This window comes from Natator depressus, chromosome 9, assembly GCF_965152275.1.
Source record: "Natator depressus isolate rNatDep1 chromosome 9, rNatDep2.hap1, whole genome shotgun sequence".
Taxonomy (NCBI): Eukaryota; Metazoa; Chordata; order Testudines; family Cheloniidae; genus Natator; species Natator depressus.
Genome location: NC_134242.1, coordinates 56019073 through 56046973, shown reverse-complemented (window position 1 = coordinate 56046973; position 27901 = coordinate 56019073). Strand labels below are relative to the sequence as shown.

General features: G+C 47.5%; 1 protein-coding gene across 1 annotated transcript in view; it reads right to left on the bottom strand.

Moving 5' to 3' along the window:
- ZNF185 (zinc finger protein 185 with LIM domain) overlaps nucleotides 1–27901 on the bottom strand; it is a 136234-nt gene that overhangs the window by 66580 nt on the left and 41753 nt on the right. The window contains exons 3-11 of the mRNA XM_074963041.1: nucleotides 15757–15895; nucleotides 14439–14513; nucleotides 11747–11785; nucleotides 10800–10871; nucleotides 9620–9700; nucleotides 8889–8969; nucleotides 3920–4003; nucleotides 2670–2708; nucleotides 1701–1784 (exon numbers count right to left, since the gene is read on the bottom strand). Coding sequence (XP_074819142.1) covers nucleotides 1701–1784; nucleotides 2670–2708; nucleotides 3920–4003; nucleotides 8889–8969; nucleotides 9620–9700; nucleotides 10800–10871; nucleotides 11747–11785; nucleotides 14439–14513; nucleotides 15757–15895 — 694 coding nt within the window. The remainder of the gene's footprint in view (nucleotides 1–1700; nucleotides 1785–2669; nucleotides 2709–3919; nucleotides 4004–8888; nucleotides 8970–9619; nucleotides 9701–10799; nucleotides 10872–11746; nucleotides 11786–14438; nucleotides 14514–15756; nucleotides 15896–27901) is intronic.

The window sequence follows — 27901 nt, the reverse complement described above, 5'->3', positions numbered from 1 at the left end:
GTGGAAGGTGACAGCTGAATTCTAAACTGCAAGAAGCCATGGGGAAATCACCAGGATTTTTCCCTCTGAGGACAGGTGTGTCTCCCCTTCCACAACTCTTTCACTCTTCCCACCTCCTCTGAAGCCCAGCAGCACAGCCAACACTTTTCCAGTCAACACAGATTGCAGGGGGCTGTCACTGCACCTCCTTTAAATTGGATGGAGCTGGTCATTGGGCCTCAGGTGCCAAGATAAGAGTGCAGTGGCCCATTTACTATGATAACGACCCTTTCTATACAATGGTGGGCTTTCAGTGGGACGTCCAGTTTGCTGGATGCTTGAAGTTAGAGTATGCAGTGTTGTTGTAGCCATGTTGGCCCAAGAATACTAGAGACACAAAGTGGGGGAAGTAATATCTTTACTGGACCAAGTTCTGTTGGTGAGATAGACAAGCTTTTGAGCTCACACAGCGCTCTTCTTCAGAAAGTAGGGTGACATTTACCACTGCAGTAACAATCAATTGAAAACTAATACATGGCTCTAGTCCTGGAGGTCAGACCTATATTATGCTACCATTGTCAAGGCAGATTAATTTAATTTAAAATCCAACAAGATGGGACAGTTGGCTTAGTGGACTGGAAATAATTAGCTAGGTAGCTGAATCAGTTCATCCAGCCAAGGCTCCTAATTTAGGAAAATCGTTATCATCTGATGGCTGTTCAATGGATAGGTGAGCCCGTTAGAACTAGCACTGGCTTCTTAGCTTGTTCTGTCTCTCTAGGAATTTACACCATGCTTATCATTGTGGCATATGAGCTCCTCATTGAAATGACATCAAGACTAAATGGGCAATAGAGGTTGAACTCCCCTCACCTTTAAGGCAAGAGAGAAGCAGTGGTGTTTTGGAGGAAGCTTGCATTGCTCCTCCCCCACGCAATACTTGGTCACACAGGCCATCAGTCTCCAGGCCTATCAGCATGGCTCCTTCACTCCCTTTGGCCCCATTCCCACCCCTGCCCTTTTGTCCCCTAGAATTAGTTGACCTGTTTTTTTTGGCCCCTCCCCTCTTCAGCAGGGATGGCCAAGGATGTAACAGAATTTAAGGCCAGAAGGGCCCACAAGATCATCTAGTCTAACCTCCCATAGAACACAGGCCACCAGCACCACCCAGCACCCAGCACCCACACACTAAACCCAAAATGAGACCAAAGTACAGGAGACCACAGGAGACTAGACTATTATGTGCCACAGGCAGAGGATAGAAGGGACTGAGGTGCACCAGAGCCCAAAACCCTGCATTGGCAGAGAAATGATGAAGTGAGAGATACCCAGATAATCCTGGCAAGTGACCTGCACCCCTGCAGTGCACAGGAAGGCAAAACCCACCCAAGGTCACTGCCGAACTGATCTGGGGGAGAATTCCTTCCCAACTCCACATATGGTGGCCAGTTAGACCCTGACCATGTGAGCCAGTCAACCACCTGAGAGAGAGAATGCTCAGGGCCACCTCAGAACTCTGGCCTACCCTGCCTAGCATCCCATCTCCAGCCATAGCCATCCTTGCCCTGCTTCTTGTGGGAGGGGACCCTCCATCATCAACTGTGATCAGAAAGACTGTCACCTTTCACCAGCAACTATCTTCAGTGTCACGCAGGAAGACAAGCTGGAAAATGGACCTCATCCTAAACACACACAGAGTAATCCAGAGGCAGGGACACTACCTTTTGCCACCAAGACCAAACCTTGATGAAGCCGGAAGGGTCTGATTCTGCATGTGCAGTCCTCCTTCCTCCTCAATCTCAACACTTTCAGGATGAAAAATAAAAACACAAACATCACATCATTACACACACATGCACACACACTTGTTCAAACATTTTATTTCATCTCCCCTCATGCTGTAGAATTTTTCTCTGTTCGTCTTAGGGTCAAACTTTGTTTCTGTCCCTGGAGTCCACAGCTGGACTTAACAATGAATATGTTTTTAACTGGCTGAGTGAAGCAAGCCCTTACCCTCACCTCGATAGCCTTTCTCTGTGTGGGACTGACTGCTCAGGAAGTTAAAAGCCCAATGGTGGCCCTGATTGCAGGGGCCAATCTCTTCTGGAGGAGGAAGGGAAGTGGGTCCCCATGATCTCCCAACCACAATTCCAGGATTCCTGACAATCCATGGTTGTCATCTTCCAGTTCAGTATCTAGGGCTATGTCTACACTGCGCACCTTGCAACGGTATGGCTGTGCCACTGCAGCCGTGCCATTGTAAGGTGTGCTGTATAGCCATTTTGTCTCCTGGCAACAAAATAAAGCCATCTCCAATGAGGGGTGGTAGCTTCAGCGCTGAGAGCAGTTTCTGCTAATGAAGTCCCGTCCACTCCTGTGCTTTTCATCGTTAAAACTTTTGTTGTTCAGGGGGGTGTTTTTTCACACCCCTGAGTGAAAAAAGTTTTATGACAAAAGGGCCATTGTAGACATAGCCTAAATTGCCATGTTCATCCCACTAGGAGCTTTCCAGTGTCAGTATAAGTCAGCCCAAATGGATGGGTCCAGCCTATCTAGGCATTTTCCCAGCCTACAATTTCACACCAGATGGAAACTCCAAACCCTAGCCCTTAATAGAATCCACTACACTGAGATGGTATCATAGAATGGGAGCTCTACTGTAATTTTGGGGCACAGAGCCAATGACTCACCTCTTGGCAATGAAGGGTGGTACTTCTTGTGTTGGGCTTCTGTAAAGGAGATACAAGGGCAAAGATTGCATGAAGCCAGTGAGCAAACCTGGCATAGGAACAGTTCTCATGGGAGGCGCTGAGACAAATTCGACAGAGAACTGAAGGGTGATGCTATTTTGCATATAGGGCCATGTAATGCTGTTTGCACAGATTTAGCAGTGAGTGGGTATACAAAACCAATGTAACTTACACACCTAGAGGGCGAAAGCAGGAAAAGCATCTGATAAGAAGGTGTAAAATAAAGTCACCCCCTCATATTTTACACCTTCCTTTTAGTAGTTTTTTTCTTGTTACACACAAAATCCTTCTGCCTTCTTGCCACATATACGGCATTTGTTTTGCACACCAGCTGAATTCCAAATCAGTGCAAGGTACACTATCTTATTACCCTTGTGTAAATTACACCACTTTATGTCACTGCTGTGGCACATTCCCTCCTTGCTTCTCCCATTCCCTCACAGGCACTGCCAGCCTCTCTGCCACCTCATTGTGCCACCCCGAGTTAGACCAAGAGGGGAAAAGATGCCCTTTAAGCTGCAAAAATTGCAGTCACTTCTCCTGGGAGATCAATCTTATTTTGACCAGTAGAACTGACCTTTACAACCCCCAGGGAAGAGTTGGATAGAGGAGCTTCTTACACCAGCAATATCTCTGCATACTTACACTTCTCCTGTTACTGGAGCTGCAGCTGAGATGCGGGGCCTCATAACATATGGTAAAAGACAGTCCCTGCCCCAAGGAGCTTATCTAAACTGGATGCAAATCCTGCTTGGAATCCAATTTCTTTGTGGAAGATTCTTTGGCCCATACTAATGTTTGCAAGGCCCTTCTGCCCCTGTCCCCTCTCTCCTTGGTGCAATAAAGCTGGGCTGGAGAAAACAGGTGTTTGGGATGTTCTGAGCAGCCAGGCCTGAAAATATGCATCTTAGCTGTGGGTTCTAGAGAGTTAGGAATCATTTTTTCAAAGATTTCAGGCTGTTTTTCTTTCCTTCTGCTCCTTTCCCTCTCGGATGGGAAACACTTCAAAGGTCCTTCAATGGATATGCCCAGTTCTGCAGTTCCTTGGACTTTTCTCAGTTAGGACTTGATTCAAAGCCAATAGAAGCCAATGGAAAGACTCATATTGCCTTCAATGGATCAGGCTCATAAGTCCCTGTGAAACATTTGCTAATAGTTTCAATTCTGTTTACCCCTCCCATGAGACTCACCCATTGCTTTTCTTGGCAGCAGAGAGGACGTAAGAGCGCTCCCTGCTGGCTGTGCGCCTCAGTACACTGTTGGCTGCCTCTGTCCTGGAAGAGAAGGAAGAGATACTCCTGGGGGAATTCTACGCCACTGCACAGACAAAGAATTTATGTCCCCTGCAGATTTCTTTGTTTCCCCGCAGAAAAATGACTTTCTGACAGGGAAGCAAAGGGAAGCCACAAAAGCGGTCATGCGACCCTCCCCAGCAGTATGTTTCGGGTGCCCAGGGCAGCCGACAGAGAGGTAAATCACTGTGGAGTATGGGCAGGAATGGGTAAGATATGGCTGGTGGCTCCTTCCCTGTGCCGGGCTAGTCTCGGCTGGGCTGGGGAGAACAGAACTTCCTCTGCCCTGCATGGCATCCAGGGCCATGTCAGACCCTCCCCCAGATTTCTCACCCCAGCTGTAGGAAGCTCTGCAAACTCCCCCCTACCCCCACTCTCAACTGTTCCTGCACCCATCATTCCTTAGCTGCAGGGGTGGAGATCACTGTGCAGGGAGCTGATCCCCCATCCATCCAACCCCCGTGCATTCTGACCCCCTCATACCCAGACCCTCCCACCAAGCCTCACCCACACTGCACCCAGAACCCCCCCAAAAAGTCCCGCTCCCCCCTGTACCTGGACCACGCTGATGAGCCACCCACACCCAGATCCCCAACCTACCAAGCTCCAACCGGCTGCACCTGGATCCCAACCCTACAAAGCCCCACTCCCCCAGCATCTGGCTCCCTGCACTGAGCCTTCCACACCCAGACCCCCCTCCTGAGCTCTATCCCCTGCACACTCAGATCCCACTGCTGAGCTCTAACCACCTTCACCTGGATCCTCCTGCAGAGTCCCATTACCATTGCATCCAGAACCCCCCAGCAAGCCCCTGTGCATCCAGATCCCTGCCTGCACTCAGATCCCCCACTGAACCGCTTGCACCCAGATTGCCCCACACAGAACCCTCTCAACCCACACCTGAATTCCCCCCACACTAAGCCCCTCCACACTTGGATCCTGCCTGCCCATACCTGATGCACCTGGCACGGAGGGGCAGGGCTTTGTGGTGTTTCTGGGGCAGGTCCAGTCCTTGCACTGTGTCAGGTTTGGGTGCAGCCTTATCGCTAAGTCCATGTCCTGGGAGTGGGAGGGGGAGATGTACAGCCATCTCCCATCTCTGTACAGCCAGTGCCGTGTGCTGGAGCCTCCACATTTATATGACAAATGAAATTTGCACAATTTTGCAGAATTTTAAAATATTGGTCACAGAATTTTTATTTTTTTGGCACAGAATGCCCTCAGGAGTAAAGAAAGCATGTTCCAATGATGAAGCTGGGAGGCAGAAGACTGAGACAGTAGAGGGCTAGAGGTGAATGAGTCACTGAAGGCTTGTATCAGACTCCACTGGAAAGAGCATAAATCAAGCAAGAGCCAAGGGTAGTAACAATGGCCTATCTCTCCACTTATTCTGTACCCATCACTGTGGTGGCCAGGTATCAATTCCCGCCTTCATACTATTTATACTGTGCCAGGCATGTACGTAGCTCTGGGCAATGGGTGAAATGTGCCAAGCAAACAATAGAGTCCCTAGGTCAAGGAGATTACTGTCCAAAGGCAATGAAAGGTTGCAATATGGTACATAATAAAATAGGGCAAATACAGAGTGTGGGGCCTGGGCTTCACAGCTGGATTGCTGAATGGACCAGGTGTGTCTATACAGATTCATTTGAAGATTTTGGTACCACTAAATGTGGATAGGGTGATGCCAACCTCAGTTTTTTGCCCACAGTGGAATGTGGGCAAAATCAAAGAATCATAGAGCTGGAAGGGACCTCAAGAGGTCATCTAGTCCAGTCCCCTGCACTCATGGCAGGACTAAGTATTATCTAGACCATCCCTGAAAGGTGTTTGTCCAACCTGCTCTTTAAAATCCCCAGTGATGAAGATTCCACAACCTCCCTAGGCAATTTATTCCAGTGCTTAACCACTCTGACAGTTAGGAAGTTTTTCCTAATGTCCAACCTAAACTTCCATTGCTGCAATTGAACCCCTTTGCTTCTTATCCTATCCTCAAAGGTTAGGAAGAAAAATTTTTCTCCCTCCTCCTTGTAACAACCTTTTATGCACTTGAAAACTGTTATCATGTCCCCTCTCACTCTTCTCTTTTCCAGAATAAACAAACCCAATTTTTTCAATCTTCTCTCAGAGGTCATGTTTTCTAGACCTTTAATCAGTTTTGTTACTCTTCTCTGGACTTTCTCCAATTTGTCCACATCTTTCCCGAAATGTGGCACCCAGAACTAGACACAATACTACAGTTGAGGACTAATCAGCACAGAGTAGAGCAGAAGAATTACTTCTTGTGTCTCGCTTACAACACTCCTGCTAATACATCCCAGAATGATGTTCGCTTTTTTTTGCAGCAGTGTTACACTGTTGACTCATATTTAGTTTGTGGTCAACTATGACCCCAAGATCACTTTCCGTAGTACTCCTTCCTAGCCAGTAATTTCCAATTTTGTATGTGTGCAACTGATTGTTCCTTCCTAAGTGGAGTACTCTGCATTTGTCCTTATTGAATTTCATCCTATTTACTTCAGACCATTTCTCCAGTTTGTCCAGATCATTTTGAATTACAGTCCTGTCCTCCAAAGCACTTGCAATCTCTCCCATCCTGGTATAATCCGCAAACATTATAAGTGCATTCTCTATGACATTATTTAAATCGTTGATGAAGATATTGAACAGAACTGGCCAGAGAACTGATCCCTGCAGGACCCCACTCATTATGCCTTTCCAGCATGACTGTGAACCACTGATAACTACTCTCTGGGAATGGTTTTCCAACCAGTTATGCACCCACCTTATAATAGCTCCATCTAGGTTGCATTTCCATAATTTGTTTATGAGAAAGTCATGTGAGATAGTATCAAAAACTTTACTAAAGTCAAGATACGTCTACCGCTTCCCCCCATCCACAAGGCTTGTTACCCTTTGAAAGAAAGCTATCAGGTTGATATGACACATTTTGTTCTTCACTAATCCATGCTGTTACTTATCACCTTATTATTTTCTAGATGTTTGCAAATTGATTGCTTAATTATTTGCTTTATTAACTTTCTGGGCATAGAAGTTAAGCTGACTGGTCAGTAATTCCTTGGTTTGTCTTTATTTCCCTTTTTATAGATGGGCACTGTATTTGCCCTTTTCCAGTCTTCTGGAATGTCTCCCATCTTCCATGACTTCTCAAAGATAATCGCGGATGGCTCAGATATCTCCTCAGTCAGCTCCTGGAGTAGTCTAGGATGCATTTCATCAGGTCCTGGTGATTTGAAGACATCTAAGTAATTTTTAACTTGTTCTTTCCTATTTTAGCCTCTGATCCTACCTCATTTTCACTGGCATTCACTGATGTCCAATCACCACCAACCTTCTTGAACAAAGAAATCATTAAGCACCTCTGCCATATCCACATTTTCTGTTATTGTTTGTCCCCCTTATTGAGTAACAGGCCTACCCTGTCCTTGGTCTTCCTCTTGCTTCTAATGTAGAATGTTTTCTTGTTACCATTTATGTCTCTAGCTATTTGATCTCGTTTTATGCCTTGGCCTTTCTAATTTTGTCCCTACCTACTTGTGTTATTTGTTTATATTCATCCTGTGTAATTTGACCGAGTTTCCACTTTTTGTAGGACTCTTTTTTGAGTTTAAGATCATTGAAGATCTTCTGGTTAAGCCAGGTGGTCTCTTGCCATACTTCCTATCTTTCCTATGCAGTGGGATAGTTTGCTTTTGTGCCCTTAATAATGTCTCTGAAAAACTGCCAACTGTCTTCAATTGTTTTCCCCTTAGACTTGCTTCCTATGGGATCTTACCTACCAACTCCTGAATTTGCTAAAGTCCACCTTCTTGAAATTCATTGTCTTTATTTTGCTGTTCTCCTTCCTACCATTCCTTATAATCATGAACTCTACCATTTCATGGTTCCTTTCACCCAAGCTGCCTTCCACTTTCAAATTCTCAACCAGTTTCTTCCTATTTGTCAAAATCAGATTTAGAATAGCCTCTCCCCTAGTAGCTTCCTCCACCTTCTGAAATAAAAAAATGTCTCCAATACATTCCAAGAACTTGTTGGATAATCTGTGTTAGTTGATGCCTGAGTAGTTGAAGTCCCCCATTACCACCAAGTCCTGTGCTTTGGAAGATTTTGTTAGTTGTTTAAAAAAAGCCTCATCCATCTCTTCTTGGTTAGGTGGTCTGTAGTAGACCCAAACCATGACATCACCATTGTTTTTTACCCCTTTTATCCTTACCCAGAGATTTTCAACAAGTCTGTCAAAATATATGTTTCCATTCCGAAAGACCCGTGCCAGAAAAAGGTAGTTCTGAAAATATTATTTCAAGTGTCAGGAACTCTGATTGGCTGCTTCTGAGGCAGTGTTCCAGGAAGTCCTGCCTTACAGAGGAAGTGATGTGAAAGCTAGAGCTGGGCCTGAGCTATGGAAGTTCAGATCTGGATTTAGATCCAAATGCAAAAATGTCCAGACTTAGAATTCTGGAGCTCGGGTCTGGCTACAGAAAACGGCTTGCTCATTTTACTCCCAGGATATTTCTAAGTCTTTACACCATTTTTTCCATCCAGTCACATAAACTGTATGTAGCTGATGGGTTCCCCTCCACCTCTCACTCTCTAGGAAATTAATTGGGCCGTGCTGTCATTTTGAATCATGTCAGGCTTTTAATTATATTTTGTTAGGAGCCCAGAGGCCTGGGGGCATTGATGCTCTCTATATAGAAATGCATTATTATTCTGACTGGCTCAGCTAAAGTTTTCATAAACCTGACCCGCATGATGCTGGTAGATAAGATGAAAAGATACTTTCTGTTGTGTCCTTTGAATCCCCACAACCCCTGCATGGAAAGATATTGACTGCAGCAGTTTGTACCTCTTCTTATGTTCATCTGGGGAAAAAGCTGGTTTCTCTTCATCTGAGTCCACTGATATTTGCCTGACATTGAATGGAGCCCTGAATCCAAGAGAAGGGGAGAGCTATGTTAATGGCTTTGTTTTTGTACCTAGTCATGAAAGCATTTAAAGCAATGGGCTCTGAGTAACAGACTTTGAAGCAGCCTTAGCCAGGTGAGCACAGATGATGAGTGGACTTAGGTGTAGACGTCAGTGCAGCACCTAAAGGAGGGCACTGGAATCCTGACCCTCATTCATGGGAGAGGCACTTTTATTTTCCATGCACCACGGTGAAAACATATCCCTGTCCAGGTTTTCTGATTTACAGGGCTTAAGCAGATGATAATGCTGAATGCTCAGCCAGAACCTGCTTTGATCAGAAAAGTCAGAAAGTGGCCTGGCAGCAGGCCCAGACACGAGATTTCTGTATTTCTTGCTTTCAGACAGGCCACAGATACTACAAAGCAAGCACCCCTTGTGGTAGTTTGGAGGCTTCTGGCTCCTGTCCCAACTGGATTTACTAAGGACAAAATTCACCCCATGCAGAAGGAATCTCCACAAAGTAACTTCTTTTAAAATGAAGGGCAATGGAATGCTCAGCAAGCCGAGAGATCAGCCTGGCTGAGCAGGTGTCTCCATCATGCAGGTGATTGCACCAGGCGAGCCCCTGCAGTTCGATAAGCAGTGCACTGCTCCTCTCAGTACACTCACAGTTTCTTATAATCCTCAGTTGTCATCTTGTATCCGGAGGAGAAGCAGGGGAGGCTGGCACTCTTAGCCTGAGCTGCAGCACTGCAGATAACACACAGTCACTTCCATTAATGTGACACTTGTGACCTCTTGCCCTCCCGCCAGCCTCCCTCCCATGCAGATTCAAGAATGTTTCACAAGAGAAGGGTAAAAAGGATGACCTAATGGATCATGCTGATTACTTTAGCCAAAGTATGGCCAGCACATTGTCCTTCTGAGCTGTCCTGGGCTGAGATATGAGGGCTCAGTAGTTTCCCAAGGGCTCCTGAGAACTGTCATTACTGGGTTTGGAATCCCCCTCCATCACACAACCCTATCTTGTTACAAGGAGAGAGAGACGCACATCTTGTAAAACTGCTCTCTCTAGCATCATCCACTGGACCTTAAAGGGGGAAATGCATGGGTGTGCCATGGTGGCAAAGAAGCCGTAAATCATCCTGCCACGGGGAAGACTCAGGATTGGCTATGCTAGCTTTGCAACTCTCCACCCCACAAGTACTCCTGATGCCAGGGCCATGTAATGCTAGTGGCAGGCTGGGGGTGAGAGGTGTATGACCACCATCCACTCCAGCTTACAAAAATAAACATCATCATTGTTATAAAATATTTTTGTTATTTTTGTGATTAGGTTTGTTACAATGATTATTGAATGAAACCAGCATGGACATTTTCTCAAGGTTCCTACCCACTCCAAAAAGCTCTAATCAGCACATGATTTCTGGGACAAGCTATCCCAAGATAAAAAATGAGGGCACACCCAGAACACTCCCACTTCCGGCTGCCTTCTCAGACAACTTCCGGCTGCCTTCTCAGAGGTCAGTGGGGGGCCAAGCTGAACCTTTCCACTATGCACCACAACTGGTTCAGTTTAAAGATGGCATGAAGCCACAGAATTGGAATCCGAGTTTGGAGTTTTGAATGTGCTCCAAGTGCAGCGGGTTGTGTCCAAGTCTCTCTCTAGTTTGTTAGAAGCTTCATCGTCTCTGGATTCTGGATTGTGGTTGGAGTGGCTCTGCCAGAGTTTAATGGAGATCTATGGGACTCTACAGGCACTGTATGAAATCAAAGACTGGGCACCAGTGTATGCAGAATATTCCAAAACCCCAAGCAGGTCTTGTATGAAGAATAGGATCAGACAAACCTTTTCTGTGTGCCATTGGAATAGAAGGTGCTCTCGGGCGACGCCTTTTCAATGGTCCTGGTGAACACACCCCTATAGGAAGAGGAGAACTGTAGTTAGGTTCAGGGCCATCTTAAAACGAAGATTACAGAAAGGCTGAGGGAGACATCGAGAAAGGCCCTAGAAGAGAGAACCATGCTAAAGTGGGCCCCAAATCTGTTTTTCCATCAAATCTATTAAGCTGCAGATTTTCCTCATAGATTGCAGGGCTCTCATCACCTCCAGTACATTATGACTGTATAATCTCTGTCCATCACAATGGCATTTGTGTAGCCTGATGGGGATGCACTGCCCAGCCTCACATTCCATGGAACCATGATGACTTTGTGACCCTTGAGTGTGTACCAGGATCCATCCAGCACCCAAAGGGTAGTGGAATTGTGAGAGGACGCGAATACACCTAGCGTTTTGGCTAATGCAAGGGCCTATGTCTCATGTTGGGGTCAGAAAGAGATTCAACCATTCCATGGTTGTAGTCAACACTTAATCAGCTCCCACATGGACTCGGGAGTGTGGCAATACAGGATACATGATCCTCTGGCAGACCACAGAGGACCAAGTCCATTGCTGGTCAACATCTAGTGCTGCAATGGATGGTGAATCCCACAGTGCTCTGGGTTTCTAGTACTCCTGTTTACAAGGGACTGGGGAGAGACTTTCTGACACCCGCACCAAGTGACTACCTTACTCCTCAGGCTATGAGATCTGATTTCCCACCACTGCCAGTGCTCTGCTTGTTAAGCACCCAAACATGTCTACCCACAGGGGGTCCCCACAGTCAGACACCACTATAACAGTGAAACCCAGGTGATATTGATATTTCACCCATTTTATCCTCTACTGTCTTAGCCTCTGTCACCTGCAGCCCCAGTGTTTCTAACTCCAGGGATGGGGCTCTTCATACCAACCTGATGAGGTAACCGGAGGTGGGCTTGGAACCTGGCAACCTACACAGTGAATAGAAATCAAAAACTCACAAGAAAGAAACAGGAGCAGCAATATCCATAGGGTACAAGGCTGTCAGTGCACCAGGGCTTCTGGCGCTGTTCAAACCCACAATAGTGGAAATCCAGAGCCCCGTGATGCTATTTCACATCCCCATCCAAAGTTTATGTAGCCACTATTGTTTACAAATAGCTCCAAAGGAATTTTTTTACGCTATTTCAGGATGTGCTGTAAGGGGCTCTATCAGGAAACTGACTAATTCTTTAAAAAATTATGCTGACAGTCTATTTAATTCCTGAAACAAAGATAAATCCACAGATGGAATATACGTGGATGGATAATGGATCAAACAAACATTGTCTCTCTTATAGAACAACATACATTATTACATTAACTTATTCAAATGTCCATCTGCAGAAGGGGCCTGCTGTTCAGCCAGGGAAGGCGTTTGGGGAAACACTCCCTTAGGGGAATAGGAAGGAAACATTGTCAGTTAGGGTTAGAACCTGCAAATTGTGACATGCTAAAAGGACTGACATAAAAACCTGTGAAATATTGAATCAGAAATGTCTTTCTGACAGTGAAAGTAGGACAGGGACTGGAGGAGAAGCAGCATAAGAATGGCCACACTGGATTTTCAAAAGTGACTAGTCATTTGAGATGCTTCAATGTTTGGGTGCTCAACCTGAGATACCTTAAAGGTTCTGATTTGTAGTGGCTGGGGCCCCGGTCCTCAAAGGTGCTTAGGCTCTTTCAGTGTGAGTTAGAAGCCTAAATACCTTTGAGGATCTGGGCTTTGGTGAAAGTCTGGCCCCTTTTAACATATCTCAAGTTGGGCACCCAGAATCACTAGATGCTCTTGGAAATCTTGGCCCATTAATTATTTGTATTGCAGAAACATGTCAGAACCCCAGTCACTGACCAGGACCCCCATACTGGGCGCTGTACAAACAGAACAAAAAGACAGTGGTCCTTGTTACCACTGGGTTTCTGAGCACCTTGCTCTCCCCCTTACCTCAGCTACAGCAGACTCCACTCCTCCCCTTTCACTGAGAGGTGAACATGCCCCCAAAGGCATCACATTGCCAATGTCACAGGGGTGTGCGCAGGGGGGCGGGAAGCAGGGGCACAGGCCCTCCAATCAGTGAGGGCAAAGAACTCCTCTGGGGCCAGGGTGGGAAGACCAAGTTCCTCTGGCCCTGAGTCCACAGAGGAAGATCCAGATCCTACAGCTGCCGGTTGAGAGTGAACTCCACCAGCCATGGGGGGCAGGCATGGAGAGCAAGCTCCACCGGCCCTGGTGGGGAGAACCAGCTCCTCCGACTGTGGGGGTGGGGTGGGACACAGAAAATACCTATCCAAAAGTGGCCACATTTTTATCTCAGTGCACTCCCCTGCAATGTCACAAGTGTTGCTGTTATTATCTATAGTGCCCCAATGTGCATGCTGCTTTACAGGAAGGCCGCAAGCAAAGGCCCTCCCTGGAGAATCCTGCCAGCTAATGAGAGGAGGAATGCAACAAGAACTGACAAGAGGCCATGGAGGAGAAGGGGGAAGTGGCAGCAAACCACTCACAGGAGAGTTATTAATGAAAAATTCAGATCGGCGAGGACTGTCACTTTTCAGCAATGGGACTGCAGCCAGCAGGGGGCTCAAACATTGGGCTAACCACTGCCCCATATTTTTATTTTCTTAGGATCCGAACAGCTGGACCCTTATGCCCAGGCACCACACTGGCACAGGGATCCACCTGAATCCATAAGCTTGCAGAATCAGGGCCATCCAAAGCACCGTGCCAGCACACAGATCAACCTGCACCTGTGAGCTTGCAGGCTTGGGGCCAGAGGTGGATTAAGGTTTCCTGGGGCCCTGGGCCAGAGCAAGTGCCCCTGCTCCCCCGCCTCTTCTGCCTGCAGTCCCATCCCTACTGCCCCTTCTGCCTGCCCATGGCCACACCCCATTCTGCCCCTTTCCCCCACAGCCCCACCCCTGTTCCACCCATGGCTGTGAACCATTCCACCCCCCCGCACACTGTGGCCCCGCAACCCATTTGCTCCTTTCAGCCTCCCTCCCCTGCCCCCGATGGCCCTAACATGAGAGAAGCTGTGTCCCCCCACCACAGCCCTGGGGCTGCAACAGGTAATGAGAGCTCTCCCAGCCCTGAGGCCATAGCAGGGAGTGAGAGCTCCTCCAATCCCAGGGCCACAGCAGGGGTCTGGGCGCTGGGGCTTCCCCCACCCGCCCCCTGCATGGTGCTTCTGTCAGGGCTCTGGGCTTCCGCCACCCTGCAGTAGATTTCTGCTGAGGGAGGGGCACCCATTTTTCCAGGGCCCCCCTAATTAGCCAGGGCCTCTGGGCACAGGCCCCATCAGCCCATTGGATAATCTGCCACTGATTGGAGCCATACATGGCACTACGGTGGCACATGGATCCATCCGCATGTATGAACTTGCAGGATTGGGGCCATGCTCTGTCCAAGATGAATGCTTGCAGAATGCTGTGCTGAGCACAATGGGTGCAGCTCTCCTCCAGCATTATGTTTTATAACCTAATAATACCAGGAATGGGTGTGAGGAGACCTCGAAGAACCCCATGCCCAGACAGCTGCAATGGCACTGCATATTTATACCATCCCAGCCAGAAGCCTTCAGTTACCTGTTACCGTGGGGTGTAACAGATGCTGAGGCTGGGGATCCCCCGTCAATCTTTCCAGACCTACATGGTAAGTGCCTGGTGGGGGGAAGGAACAGAATCACAATGGCAACAGTCCCATTCACACAATTCTCAACTTCTTTAGACATGCCAAATGTGACAGTTATGTGAGTTAAACACACCTCCAGTGCCAACCCATGTGCATGGCACATCGTGGTGCCAGTGTGGCAATGTCGTGCTGCAGTCAGAGAGGACTTCACCCATGAAGGAAATCCCATGCAGGCAATGCTCCCTGAAGAACCACATTGCTGTCATCATACTCACCCAGCTCTTTCATCCACAGATCTCAAAGCACCTCACCATGAGGCAAGGAGCATTAGCCCCATTGCACAGATGGGGAAAGTGAAGCACAAAGAGTGGGAAGTGACTTGCTCAAAGTCACACAGCGAGTCTGTGGCAGACCCAGAACCCAGGTCTCCTGAATTACTCTGGTGCCCCACCCACTGGGATTGCACTGTCTGCCTCCCTATTTTGCTGCTGTTATTTAGAGAGCGCTCATGCTGCAGATGGTGCTTTATAAACTAGTAGGGAGCAAAGTCCCTGCCAGATAATCTACAGCATCCAAACTGGCATGGGGATGGAGCATCCTGTGGTCAGCTGCCAGTTTGCTGACACACTCAGGTTTCATCAGCACTGGGGAGGCTTGTTTAGAGAGGAGGGAGATTTTTTGTTTTGTTTTTCATTAAGCAGTTTAATAAAACACTGGCTCTTTAAGTATCTGTAGTCCCAAGCTCCACCCAATGCACCTTGCAAGGGTAACGCCATGCCCCTGGGACCAGCAGGGGGTGGTGGAGAGCTAGTTGTGTTGGCTTTACAACACTTAGGGTCCGGGATTCCCCAACATGGTGCAACCTCCATCTGCCCACTTCAGGCAGCTTTGCAGCCCCTTTTTACCAGGTCAGCAACCACAGGGCCAGAGCATTGCGCAGGACTGGCTCCATGAGTTCAGCTGATCCTCTCCCATTTGCAGGTGGACATCTCCTCCTGGGGATTAAAAACTCCTCCAAGCTCCTGGGTTCATGGTCCTCTGGATAGGTCATTTCCATTTAACTATCAAAAGTAAATACAAGCAATGTATCCATTTGATTGTGAGTTCATTGCCAGCCGCATGGCCTTGTGTCACTCTTAGGGAATGCCTGACGGTGATGGGGTTGTCCCATGACTCCACTGAGTTTGTGGAAGGGACTCAAACAAAATACCACAGAATTCTGGGAGGAAGGGGCAACAAGCTGGGGGTGGGTGAGACTGGTACCCCACTTACAATGAGCTTCTCTTCATCTCCTCCTCATTGTCTGAGTTTTGTGGGTAGATCCAGCTCTTATCCCCTTTTAGTGTGGTGCGTACCTTCATCTGCCTGATGATCTTCTTGCGATCTTCTTCACTGGGTGGAATAACACCCCCTGATATAGAACAAGAGGAGATGGTTTAGGGGATGTGTGGGACTGAGGGAATGGGCTTGTTGAATAAGGACAGAACTCCCACTACCAACAGACCCATTCAGGAGAGTAGTAATAGCTCGATAGCACTCATCACCATACATTTGTGACAGGTTTCCATGCCCCGTTTGGGGCTTTTGTCCCACCTTAGAATCATAGAATATCAGGGTTGGATGGGACCTCAGGAGGTCATCTAGTCCAACCCCCTGCTCAAAGCAGGACCGATCCCCAATTAAATCATCCCAGCCAGGGCTTGTCAAGCCTGACCTTAAAAACTTCTACGGAAGGAGATTCCACCACCTCCCTAGGTAACGCATTCCACTGTTTCACCACCCTCCTAGTGAAAAAGTTTTTCCTAATATCCAACCTAAATCTCCCCCACTGCAACTTGAGACCATTACTCCTTGTCCTGTCATCTGCTACCACTGAGATCTAGATCCATCCTCTTTGGAACCACCTTTCAGGTAGTTGAAAGCAGCTATCAAATCCCCCTTCATTCTTCTCTTCCGCAGACTAAACAATCCCAGTTCCATCAGCCTCTCCTCATAAGTCATGTGTTCCAGTCCCCTAATCACTTTTGTTGCCCTTCCCACCCCCTTTCCGTTGGCGCCGAAGTTTGGTGCCGTTGGCCATTTTGAAAAAAAATTTTGTGCGCGTTTGAATGGGGGAAGTGTTGTGCTTGGATACATGGAGAGCAGTTTAAAGTTTGGGTAAGGTTTATTGAAAAAAGGGGATTGTGTAAGGAGAGCTGTTGTTAAAGGGCAGGTTATTAAAGAAAAGAGAGATGATGGGATGCTATAAAAGAATAGGTTTCAGAGTAGCAGCCGTGTTAGTCTGTATTCACAAAAAGAAAAGGAGTACTTGTGGCACCTTAGAGACTAACAAATTTATTTGAGCATAAGTTTTCGTGAGCTACAGCTCACTTCATCGGCTGCATTCAGTGGAAAATACAGTGGGGAGATTTATAAACATAGAGAACAGGAAACAATGGGTGTTACCATACACACTGTAAAGAGAGTGATCACTTAAGGTGAGCTATTACCAGCAGGAGAGCGGGGGAGAAAAAACCTTTTGTAGTGATAATCAAGGTCGGCCATTTCCAGAAGTTGACAAGAACGTCTGAGGAACAATGGGGGGGGGGGGAATAAACACGGGGAAATAGTTTTACTTTGTGTAATGACCCATCCACTCCCAGTCTCTCTTCAAGCCTAAGTTAATTGTATCCAGTTTGCAAATTAATTCCAATTCAGCAGTCTCTCGTTGGAGTCTGTTTTTGAAGTTTTTTTGTTGAAGAATTGCAACTTTAGGTCTGTAATCGAGTGACCAAAGAGGTTGAAGTGTTCGCCAACTGGTTTTTGAATGTTATAATTCTTGACGTCTGATTTGTGTCCATTGATTCTTTTACGTAGAGACTGTCCAGTTTGACCAATGTACATGGCAAAGGGGCATTGCTGAGGGGCACATGTACATGGCAGAGGGGCACATGATGGCATATATCACATTGGTAGATGTGCAGGTGAAAGACCCTCTGATAGTGTGGCTGATGTGATTAGGCCCTATGATGGTGTCTCCTGTATAGATATGTGGACAGAGTTGGCAACGGGCTTTGTTGCAAGGATAGGTTCCTGGGTTAGTGGTTCTGTTGTGTGGTGTATGGTTGCTGGTGAGTATTTGCTTCAGGTTCGGGTGCTGGCTGTAAGCAAGGACTGGCCTGTCTCCCAAGATCTGTGAGAGTGATGGGTCTACAACCTATCCTGAAGGACGACCCATCACTCTCACAGACTTTCCTTTTCATCAACCCTAAACTTCTCTCGCTCTCGTCTCTCAGTGTATCACTGTGTATCACAGTGTATTCTATTATTTTATAGCACCCCATCATCTCTTTTCTTTAATAACCTGCCCTTTAACAACAGCTCTCCTTACACAATCCCCTTTTTTCAATAAACCTTACCCAAACTTTAAACTGCTCTCCATGTATCCAAGCACAACACTTCCCCCATTCAAACGCGCACAAAAATTTTTTTCAAAATGGCCGTCGGCGCCAAACTTCGGCGCCAACAGAAACAGGGTTGGAAGGCGGGACAAAAGCCCCAAACGGGGCATGGAAACCTGCAAAAAATACATGGTGATGAGTTCTAACAAGGTATTACTACTCAGGAGCCATTCCAGTTGGGAACAGAAGCCAGCTTTTATTTCCCCCTTCTTATTCTAATAGATTTAAAATACCGAGGGAATCTCTCACCCACTCACACAGGCTTTGGCAGTTGGAATTTGCCAGCTGGCAAAGTCAGAGGCAGACTCCAGATTGGACTTAGGGTGCCACTTTACACTGGATTTCCTGGCCTACAGGACCCTCTACTGGAATTCACAGACTCATTTGCTTGTGCTCCTTTAAGGGGAGTATTTAGCATGAATGAGTTGTTTTTCTACCACAGAGAACCAAAGACATTCAGGTGACTGTCTGCTCGCTTATCTAAAAGGCAGTATGTTTGCCTCCACATTCCCTCTCCCTGAATCTACTTAGAGTGGCTGTAGCTAATGCAAGCGTTAGGTTGGAAAAAAACATGTTTCTGGTTGTCATGCACGGTTTGCATTTCTGCCACCTGGTGGTGAGACAAGTTTAGGACTTGCTCAATGGGAGGACGGACAGATCGAAAGAACATAGGAGTCCCTCCTGCAAACCTTGTCTAATGCCAGCCTCAAATTAGTGGACTAAGGAGACCCTTGCCTTGCTCATTACTACCCTTCCATTCCCAACTGCTATTTCAAATGCAAGTGATCAAACCATGTCTTTCCAGAATATGCGTACCACACCTGGCACAATGGGGCTTTCATTTTGATTGTGGCACAAGCACTAGCCTCCTGTCCCTATAAGGCCTTTTCCTTCAGTGCTGCTCTGTCAAAAATCTACTTATCTTCCATTGGCTCTGTCCTCTCACCTATTAGGAACCTTAATTAGATAATTCACTGGAATAAGTGTTATTAACGTTAATTAAAACATTGAAGCAGGCGATGTGACAATGCCATAGGTTGGAAATTAGGACATTCTGCATCATCAGCAGGGTAGAGATCAGGTGAGAGAAAGCAGTTAGGGGGAGATGGGAGAGAGTGAGGGTTGGACAGGATGGTGTTTGAGAGGACCAAAGAAGCCTAGTGAGGGGCGAGAGAAAGTGGAAGGCACTGAGGAAAGCTCGGGTGTGGAGGAGCCGTATGTGTGGGGGGGAGGGTAGAGGAATATCAAAACATGGATTGATCTTGCAGATTGCTAAACACTATCTGTAAGGGGCTGAGTACAGCTGGATGGAAAATGGGAATTTTCATGGGAAAAATCCCCATTCAAAATAGACTCCCCCTTACATACAAACAGTTTTCCCAGGAGAAAAATTTTAAAAATGAGAAGGTGTGAGGAAAGTCTGCTGTCAAAAAGCCTCCAACTTTTCCAGTTGGAAACCAGCAACAAATAGGGTTGCTAATTGTCTAATCACACAAGCCCAAACACCCTTGCCCCACCCCCTGTCCTGCCCCTTCCCCAAGGCCCCCACTCATTCCAACCCCCTCCCTCCATCACTCACTCTCCCCCACCCTCACTCACTTTCACTGGGCTGGGGCAGGGGTTGGAGTGAGGGAGGGGATGCTAGCTCTGGGCTGGGGTGGGACTGAGGGGTTCAGAGTGTGGGAGGGGGCTCCGGGCTGAGCCTGGGACAGGGGGTTGGGGTGCGGGAGAGAGTGCGTGATGCGGACTCTGGGAGGGAGTTTGGGTGTGGGAGGGGGTAGGGGTGCAAATGGGAATGCATAGTGTGGGCTCTGGCTGGGTGGTGCTTACCTCAGGCGGCTCCCAGGAAACAGCCAGCATGTTTGGCTCCTAGGTGGAGGGGCCAGGTGGCTCCATGTGCTGCCCTTGCCTGGGTTCCCAGTCAATGGGTGCTGTAGAGTGGGCGCTCAGGGTAGGGGCAGTGAGCAGAGACCCCCCCTGGACGCCCCGTGCCTAGGAGCAGCATGTGCTGGCCGCTTCCGGGAGCCACGCGGAGCCAGGGTAGATAGGGAGCCTGCCTTAGCCCCGCTGTGCCACTGGACTTTTAGTGGCCTAAAATCTCCCAGACTGGCTTCAGTAGCCTCTGGGAGATTGAGCCTGATTCCGGGAGACTCCCGTCCAATCCAGGAGGGTTGGTAACCCTAGCAACAAAGGGCCAGAAGGATTCAGCCTGCTTCACACACAGATTTTGCATGAGTGAAACTATATCAGTGTGGGTGGGGAGGTTACCACAGCAGTTACACCAGCAAAACCCTGAGTATGGACACAGTTAGTCCTACCATATTGCAGGTTCCCCAAAAGATGACATGCTGGGGGGACATAGTTGGGGTGTACAGGAAGGGTGAGAGTGTGCTGGGAGGGGTGTTTGGGGAGTGTTGGGGGAATGAGAGTATTTGGGGGTGTCAGAGGGGTGTATGTACTCAAAAGTGTATTTGGGGAGTTCTGGGGGTGCATGTGTATTGGAGGGTATTTGGGAGGATGCAGAAACTGTGCATGAGGAATTTGGTTGATTCTGGGGGGCGGGGTGTACTGGGGGCTATTTGTGGGGTGCAGCAAGACTGTGCATGTACTGAGAGGGCAATTTCAGGGTGCGGGATGGGTAAGTACGGGGGAGTATTTGGGTGGTGCAGCAAGGGTGCATGTGTACTGGAAGGCGGGTACAGGAGGGGGTGCATGTGTATTGGGAGGGATATTTGCAGGGTGCTGGTGGTTGAGTGTGTGCTGAGGAATATTTGGGAGGGTGGAGGAAGTGTGCATGTGTACTGGAGAGGGATCTCAGGTGGGTGAGATGGGGGTGTACTGGGAGGGATATTTGGGTGGTGTATGTGAGGGGTGCATGTGTACTGGGGGGATATTTCGGGGGTGTGTGTATACTGGGATGAGTATTTCAGAGGTGTGGGATGGGTGCATGTGTACTGGGAGGGGTATTTGGGATATGTGATGGGTTTGGTCACAGAGGCCCCCCTTGGGACTGTCATCTGATGTGCTGCAATTACCTCTGAGCTCGTTTTCCCTGATGGCTTGGGACTCCAGAATCCTGCCTTGTTGAGCCAGACATGTTAGTCTGCTGCAATATAGATACAGCTCTGAACCATACCCCCAAAGTTGCAGGTTTTAACTGAAAACCACTCAGTAGGTAACCTGTCTCCAGCACCCAGACACCCAGCTCCCAATGGGATCCAAACCCCAAATAAATCTGTTTTACTCTGTATAAAGCTTATACAGGGTAAACTCATAAATTGTCCACCCTCTAGAACACTGATCGAGAGATATGCACAGCTGTTTGCTCCCCCAGGTATTAACCACTTACTCTGGGTTAATTAATAAACAAAAGTGATTTTATTAAGTATAAAAAGTAGGATTTAAGTGGTTTCAAGTAATAACAGACAGAACAAAGTTACCAAGCAAAATAAAACAAAACACGCAAGCCTAAGACTAATACATTTAAGACATTGAATACAGGTAAATCTCACCCTCAGAGATGTTCCAATAAGCTTCTTTCACAGACTAGACTCCTTCTCACTCTGGGCCCAATCCTTTCCCCGGTACAGTTCTTGTTAGCTCCAGCTCAGGTGGTAACTAGGGGATTTCTCATGACTGGCAACCCCCTTTGTTCTGTTCCACCTCACTTTTATGGCTTTGACACAGGCAGGAATCTTTTGTCTCTCTGGGTCCCCACCCCTCCTTCTAAATGGAAAAGCACCAGGTTTAAGATGGATTCCAGTACCAGGTGACATGGTCACATGTCCTGTGAGACCCCAGCCTCCATTCTTTCCGGCCTGACTCACGCAAACACAGGAAGTAAACAGAGCCATTTACAATCAATTGTCCTGGTCAATGGGAGCCATCAAGATTCTAAACCACCATTAATGGCCCACACTTTGCATACTTACAATTGGACTTCAGAGTAATACTTCATATTTCTAGCTTCAGACACAAGAATGATACATACATACAAATAGGATGAACACACTCAGTAGATTATAAATTTTGTAATGATACCTTACAAGAGACTTTTTGCACAAAGCATATTCCAGTTACATCATATTAAGACATATAAACATATTTCCATAAAACATATGGACTGCCACGTCACAGGGTGTAATGAGAGGTATAATAGGAGGGGTATCTGGGGGGTTCTGAAAGGGTGCATATGTAGTGGGAGGGGCGTGTGTACTGGGATGGGTTTTTCGGGGGTATGGGAGGGGTGCGTATATACCATGACAGGTATTTTTGGGAGGTGCTGGGAGAGGGTACGTGGGTATTTGGGGACCCAGTATTCACTGGGAGGGTGGTGAAGCACTGGAATGGGTTACCTAGGTGGAATCTCCATCCTTGGAGGTTTTTAAGGCCCGGCTTGACAAAACCCTGGCTGGGATGATTTAGTTGGTGTTGGTCCTGCTTTGAGCACGGGGAGTGGACTAGATGACTTCCTGAGTTCTCTTCCAATCCTAATCTTCTATGATTCTATTATTCTAGGTGCTGGGAGGGGGTACGTGTGTACTGTGAGGGGTATTTGGGAAGGTGCTCAGAGGGGTGTTTGTGTACTGGGAGGGGTATTTGGGAGGGTGCAGGAAGGGTGCATGTATACTTAGAAGGATATTTGGGTAGGTGCTGCAGACTGCAAGGAGTATTTGGGGGCTGTGGGAGGAGTGTTGTGTATTGGGGTGGTATTTGAAGGGTTAAGGAGGGGTGCATGTGTACTGGAAGAGGTATTTTGGGAGTGCAGGGGGTGCAAGTGTACGGAGGCATATTTGGGAGATACTGGAAGGGTGCATGTGTACTGGGAGAGGTATTTCGTGGGTGCGGGACTGGTGCATGTGTACTGGGAGGGATATTTCGGGGGTGCAGGATTAAGTTCCCTCTATGCTTAGGGCTGCGGAGGGGAGAGGTGCCCCTTTCCCAACCCAGCCCATCCCCAGACCCTCAACGGCCACAGGAGAAGTGGCTATCCTATGGCTCCAGCCCTGGAGCTGCCATGGCAGGGAGAGGCGCCTCTTCTCCACAGCCTAGGTGCTGCTGCAGGGAGAGGACTGGGGGGAGTCCTCTCTCCCCACCGTAGCCACAGGGCCTAAACCCCTCATCCCCAGCCCCACCCCAGAGCCCACACCCCCAGCCAGAGCCCTCATCCCCGCCAACCCTTTGCCCCAGTCCTGAGCCCCTCATCCCCGTCTCCAGCCTAGAACCCGCACCTCCAGCCGAAGCCCTCACACCCCTGCACCCCAACCCTCCGCCCCAGCCTTGAGCCCCTCATCCCTGGCCCCACCCCAGAGCCCGCACTCCCAGCCGGAAACCTCAACCTGCCCCCACCCCAGGACACAACCCTCTGCCCCAGCCCTGAGTCCCCTCCCATATTCTGAACCCCTCAGCCCCACCCCCACCACATGAATTTTGTTATGTGCACCAATTTGAAGGTGATGTGTCACACATCACTTCTGTACTGGTGCACATAACAAAATTCATTCCGCTCATGCATGAGAAAAATTAGAGGGAACAGTGGTGGAGAAGGTGTACTGGCAGGTGTATTTGGGGAGGTGCTGGGGGGGGTGTACTGATAGTAGTATTTTGGGGGTGCAGAAGGGGTGCATGTGTACTGAGAGGGGTATTTGGGTAGGTGCTGGGGGGGGTGCGTCTGTACTGTGAGGGGTATTTGGGTGTGTGTGGGAGGAATGTGTGTGTACTGGGAGGGGTATTTGAGAGATGCTGGGGGTGCGTGTGTACTGGGAGGGGTATTTGGGGAGGTGCTGGGGGGGGTGCGTCTGTACTGTGAGGGGTATTTGGGTGTGTGGGGGAGGAATGTGTGTGTACTGGGAGGGGTATTTGAGAGATGCTGGGGGTGCGTGTGTACTGGGAGGGGTATTTGGGGAGGTGCTGGGGGGTGTACTGATAGTCGTATATTGGGGGTGCAGGAGGGGTGCATGTGTACTGTGTGGGGTATTTGGGGAGGTGCTGGAAGGGTACCTGCACATGGTGGCAGGGGTACTTTCAGCCTCCGTCACATGGTGGGACAGTGTCACTCTCTGGCAGGGTGGCTGGCGCAAGCCCAGGACACAGCACCAGCGGTCAGTCAGTGCTTCCCTGCAGGCTTCTACCCCTCCCCAGGGCTGGGGCCTGGGTGGGCGGACTCTAGCAGCTGTGGCTGCAGGGGAATGGACTGATCAGCTTTGGCTGCAGCGGAGGGATCAATCAGGGCGTGGGGGGAGCTCTTTCTGAGCTATAACCTCTGCTCTGCAAATATCCGAGATATTGCTTCTTATTTGAAAAATCCTCCTGGACAGAGGATCAAAAAAGAGATCATGGCCGGGAAAACCCAGACATCCGGTAACCTTAGACACAACTATACTAGTACCTTATACTTGTATAGCTTATCCTCCTTCCCACATGGGAATAGCTATACTAGTATAAGCATCTTCATAATGGCATAACTGTATCCAAACTAGGGAGTTGTACCACTTTAGGTATACCAGTCTAGTTAACTTGTGTGTGTAAACAAGTTACTGTCAGAGAGGAACTAACACTTTCACTTTTAAAGGGTAATGCTTAAAAGTTAAAAGTGTAGGCCTAGTGTCTAGAGCACTGAACTGGGGCTAAGACGAGGGTTCTGTTCTCAGCTCTGCCAATGGCCTGCTGAATGACCTGGGCAAGTCCTCAACCTCCCTGTGCCTCAGTTTCCCCATATGTACAATGGGGATAATGATCCTGACTCCTTTGTAAAGCACTTTGGGAGCTACTAATATTATTTTATTATTATTACTATTAAAAGTGACATCAGTTGCTTCATTGAGATGAATGAGGTTATCCAAACTATTAGTTTCAGGCTGCCCGCAGATTCAGGAAAATGAAAGCTGCATCTGTTCACATTTGATTCACATTTTACAGGTTTTTTTCACAACCTGTAATGGTGAGAAACATCATTACCCTCTACATTACATTTATTCCCCTCTATTCGGCACTGGTGAGGCCACATTTGGAGTATTGCATCTAGTTTTGGGCCCCCCACTACAGAAAAGATGTGGACAAATTGGAGAAAGTCCAGCAGAGGGCAACAAAAATGATTAGGGGGCTGGGGCACATGACTTATGAGGAGAGGCTGTGGGAACTGAGCTTATTTAGTCTGCAGAAGAGAAGGTAATACACATGACTGGAATATTGGTATAGAAGGGTACAGCTTGCTCAGGAATGACAGGCAGGGAAAAAAGGGAGGAGGTGTTGCCTTATATATTAAAAATGTAGACACTTGGTCTGAGGTTGAGATAGAAATAAGAGACAGAGTTGTTGAAAGTCTCTGGGTCAGGATAAAAGGGGTACAAAGCAAGGGTGATGTCATGGTAGGGGTCTACTACAGACCACCTGACCAGGAAGAAGAGGCTTTTTTTTTTTAACAACTAACAAAATCATCCAAAGCACAGGACTTGGTGGTGATGGGGGACTTCAACTACCCAGACATCTCTTGGGAAAATAACACAGAAGGGCACAGATTATCCAACAAGTTTTGGAATGTACTGGAGACAATTTTTTATTTTAGAAGATGGAGAAAGCTACTATGGGGGAGGCTGGTCTAGATTTGACAAATAGGGAGGAACTGGTTGAGAATTTGAAAGTGGAAGGCAACTTGGGGGAAACTGATCATGAAATGGTAGCGTTCATGATTCTAAGGAATGGTAGGAGGGAGAACAGCAGAATAAAGACAATAGATTTCAAGAAGGCAGACTTTAGCAAACTCACGGAGTTGGTAGGTAAAATCCCATGGGAAGCAAGTCTAAGCAGAAAAAGAATTGAAGACAGTTGGCCGTTTTTCAAAGAGACATTATTAAGGGCACAAGAGCAAACTATCCCACTGCATAGGAAAGATAGAAAGTATGGCAAGAGACCACCCTGACTTAATCAGGAGGTCTTCAATGATCTAAAACTCAAAAAAGAGTCCTACAAAAAGTGGAAACTCGATCAAATTACAAAGGATGAATATCATCAAATAACAAAAGTGGGCAGAGACAAAATTAGAAAGACCAAGGCACAAAACGAGATCAAACTAGCTAGGGACAGTAAGGACAACACGAAAACATTCTACAAATACATTAGAAGCAAGAGGAAGACCAAGGACAGAGTAGGCCTGTTACTCAATGAGGGGGGAAAGACAATAACGGAAAATGTGGATATGGCAGAGGTGCTTAATGATTTCTTTGTTTCAGTTTTCATCAAGAAGGTTGGTGGCAATTAGACTTCTAACATAGTGAATGCCAGTTAAAATGAGCCAGGATCAGAGTCTAAAATAGGGAAAGAACAAGTCAAAAATTACTTAGACAAGTTAGATGTCTTCAAATCACCAGGGCCTGATGAAATGCATCCTAGAATACTCCAGGAGCTGACTGAGGAGATATCTGAGCCATTAGCGATTATCTTTGAAAAGTCATGGAAGATGGAAGACATTCCAGAAGACTGGAAAAGGGCATATATAGTGCCCATCTATAAGAAGGGAAATAAGGACAACCCGGGGAATTACAGACCAGTCATATTAACATCTATAACCAGAAAGATAATGGAGCAAAATAATTAAGAAATCAATTTGCAAACACGTAGAATATAATGAGGTAATAAGTAACAGTCAGCATGGATTTTTCAAGAACAAATCATGTCAAACCAACCTCATACCAACCAACTATGTCAAACCAACCCCAATAGCTTTCTTTGACAGGGTAACAAGCCTTGTGGATAGGGGGGAAATGGTAGATGTGGTATATCTTCACTTTAGTAAGGCTTTTGATACTGTCTTACATGACCTCCTCATAAACAAACTAGGGAAATACAGCCTAGATGGAGCTACTATAAGGTGGGTGTATAACTGGTTGGAAAATTGTTCCCAGAGAGTAGTTATCAGTGGTTTGTCCCTGTGGTTCTGGGTCCAGTTCTGTTCAATATCCTCATCAATTAGTTAAATAATGGCATAGCGAGTACACTTATAAAGTTTGTGGATGATACCAAGCTGGGAGGGGTTACAAGTGCTTTGAAGGATAGGATTAAAATCAAAAAGATCTGGACAAACTGGAGAAATGGTCTGAAGTAAATAGGATGAAATTCAATAAGGACAAATGCAAAGTACTCCACTTAGGAAGGAACAATCAGTTGCACACATACAAAATGGGAAATTACTGGCTAGGAAGGAGTAATGCGGAAAGGGATCTGGGGGTCATAGTGCATCACAAGCTAAATATGAGTCAACAGTGTAAAACTGTTGCAAAAAAAGCAAACATCATTCTGGGATGTATTAGCAGGAGTATTGTAAGCAAGAAAGAAGGTAATATGGATGGGGAGTGTTCAGCTGTTGTGATCTGCACTGGATGTGCCATGTTTGTCTTTCTTCCACAGGAGAGAAGTGACTTTGTCTGTACAAAGTGCAAGCTGGTCTCCATATTGGAAGAGAAGGTTCAAGGTCTGGAGAAATAAGTATCGACCCTGCGGTGCATAAGAGAAACTGAAGATTTCCTGGACAGACGTCAGGATATGCTTCTACGGACACAACATTCTGAAGATTCAAAGCAGGCTGCACTGCGGGGAAAGGAGGATGGGGAAGAAATTTGGCAGCATGTGACCTCCAGAAGAAGAAAGGGGAGCGTCCATGTACCAGCAACGCAGATACAGGTAAGTAACCGTTTTCATGTACTCTCCACAGGTACTAATGCGGAGAGTGGACTAGATGATACATCTGAGGGAAGGGAGCAGAAGCAGACTCCGCTGATTGGAAGGCATGAGATGCACAGTCCTAGGGTTCGGGGTTCCACGACCACCGCTACCCAGAGAAGGAGGCGGGTGGTGGTTGTCGGGGACTCTCTCCACAGGGGGACTGAGTCATCTATCTGCCACCCCGACCAGGAAAAACAAGAAGTCTGTTGCTTGCCAGGAGCTAGGATTCACAATGTGACGGAGAGACTGCCGAGACTCAT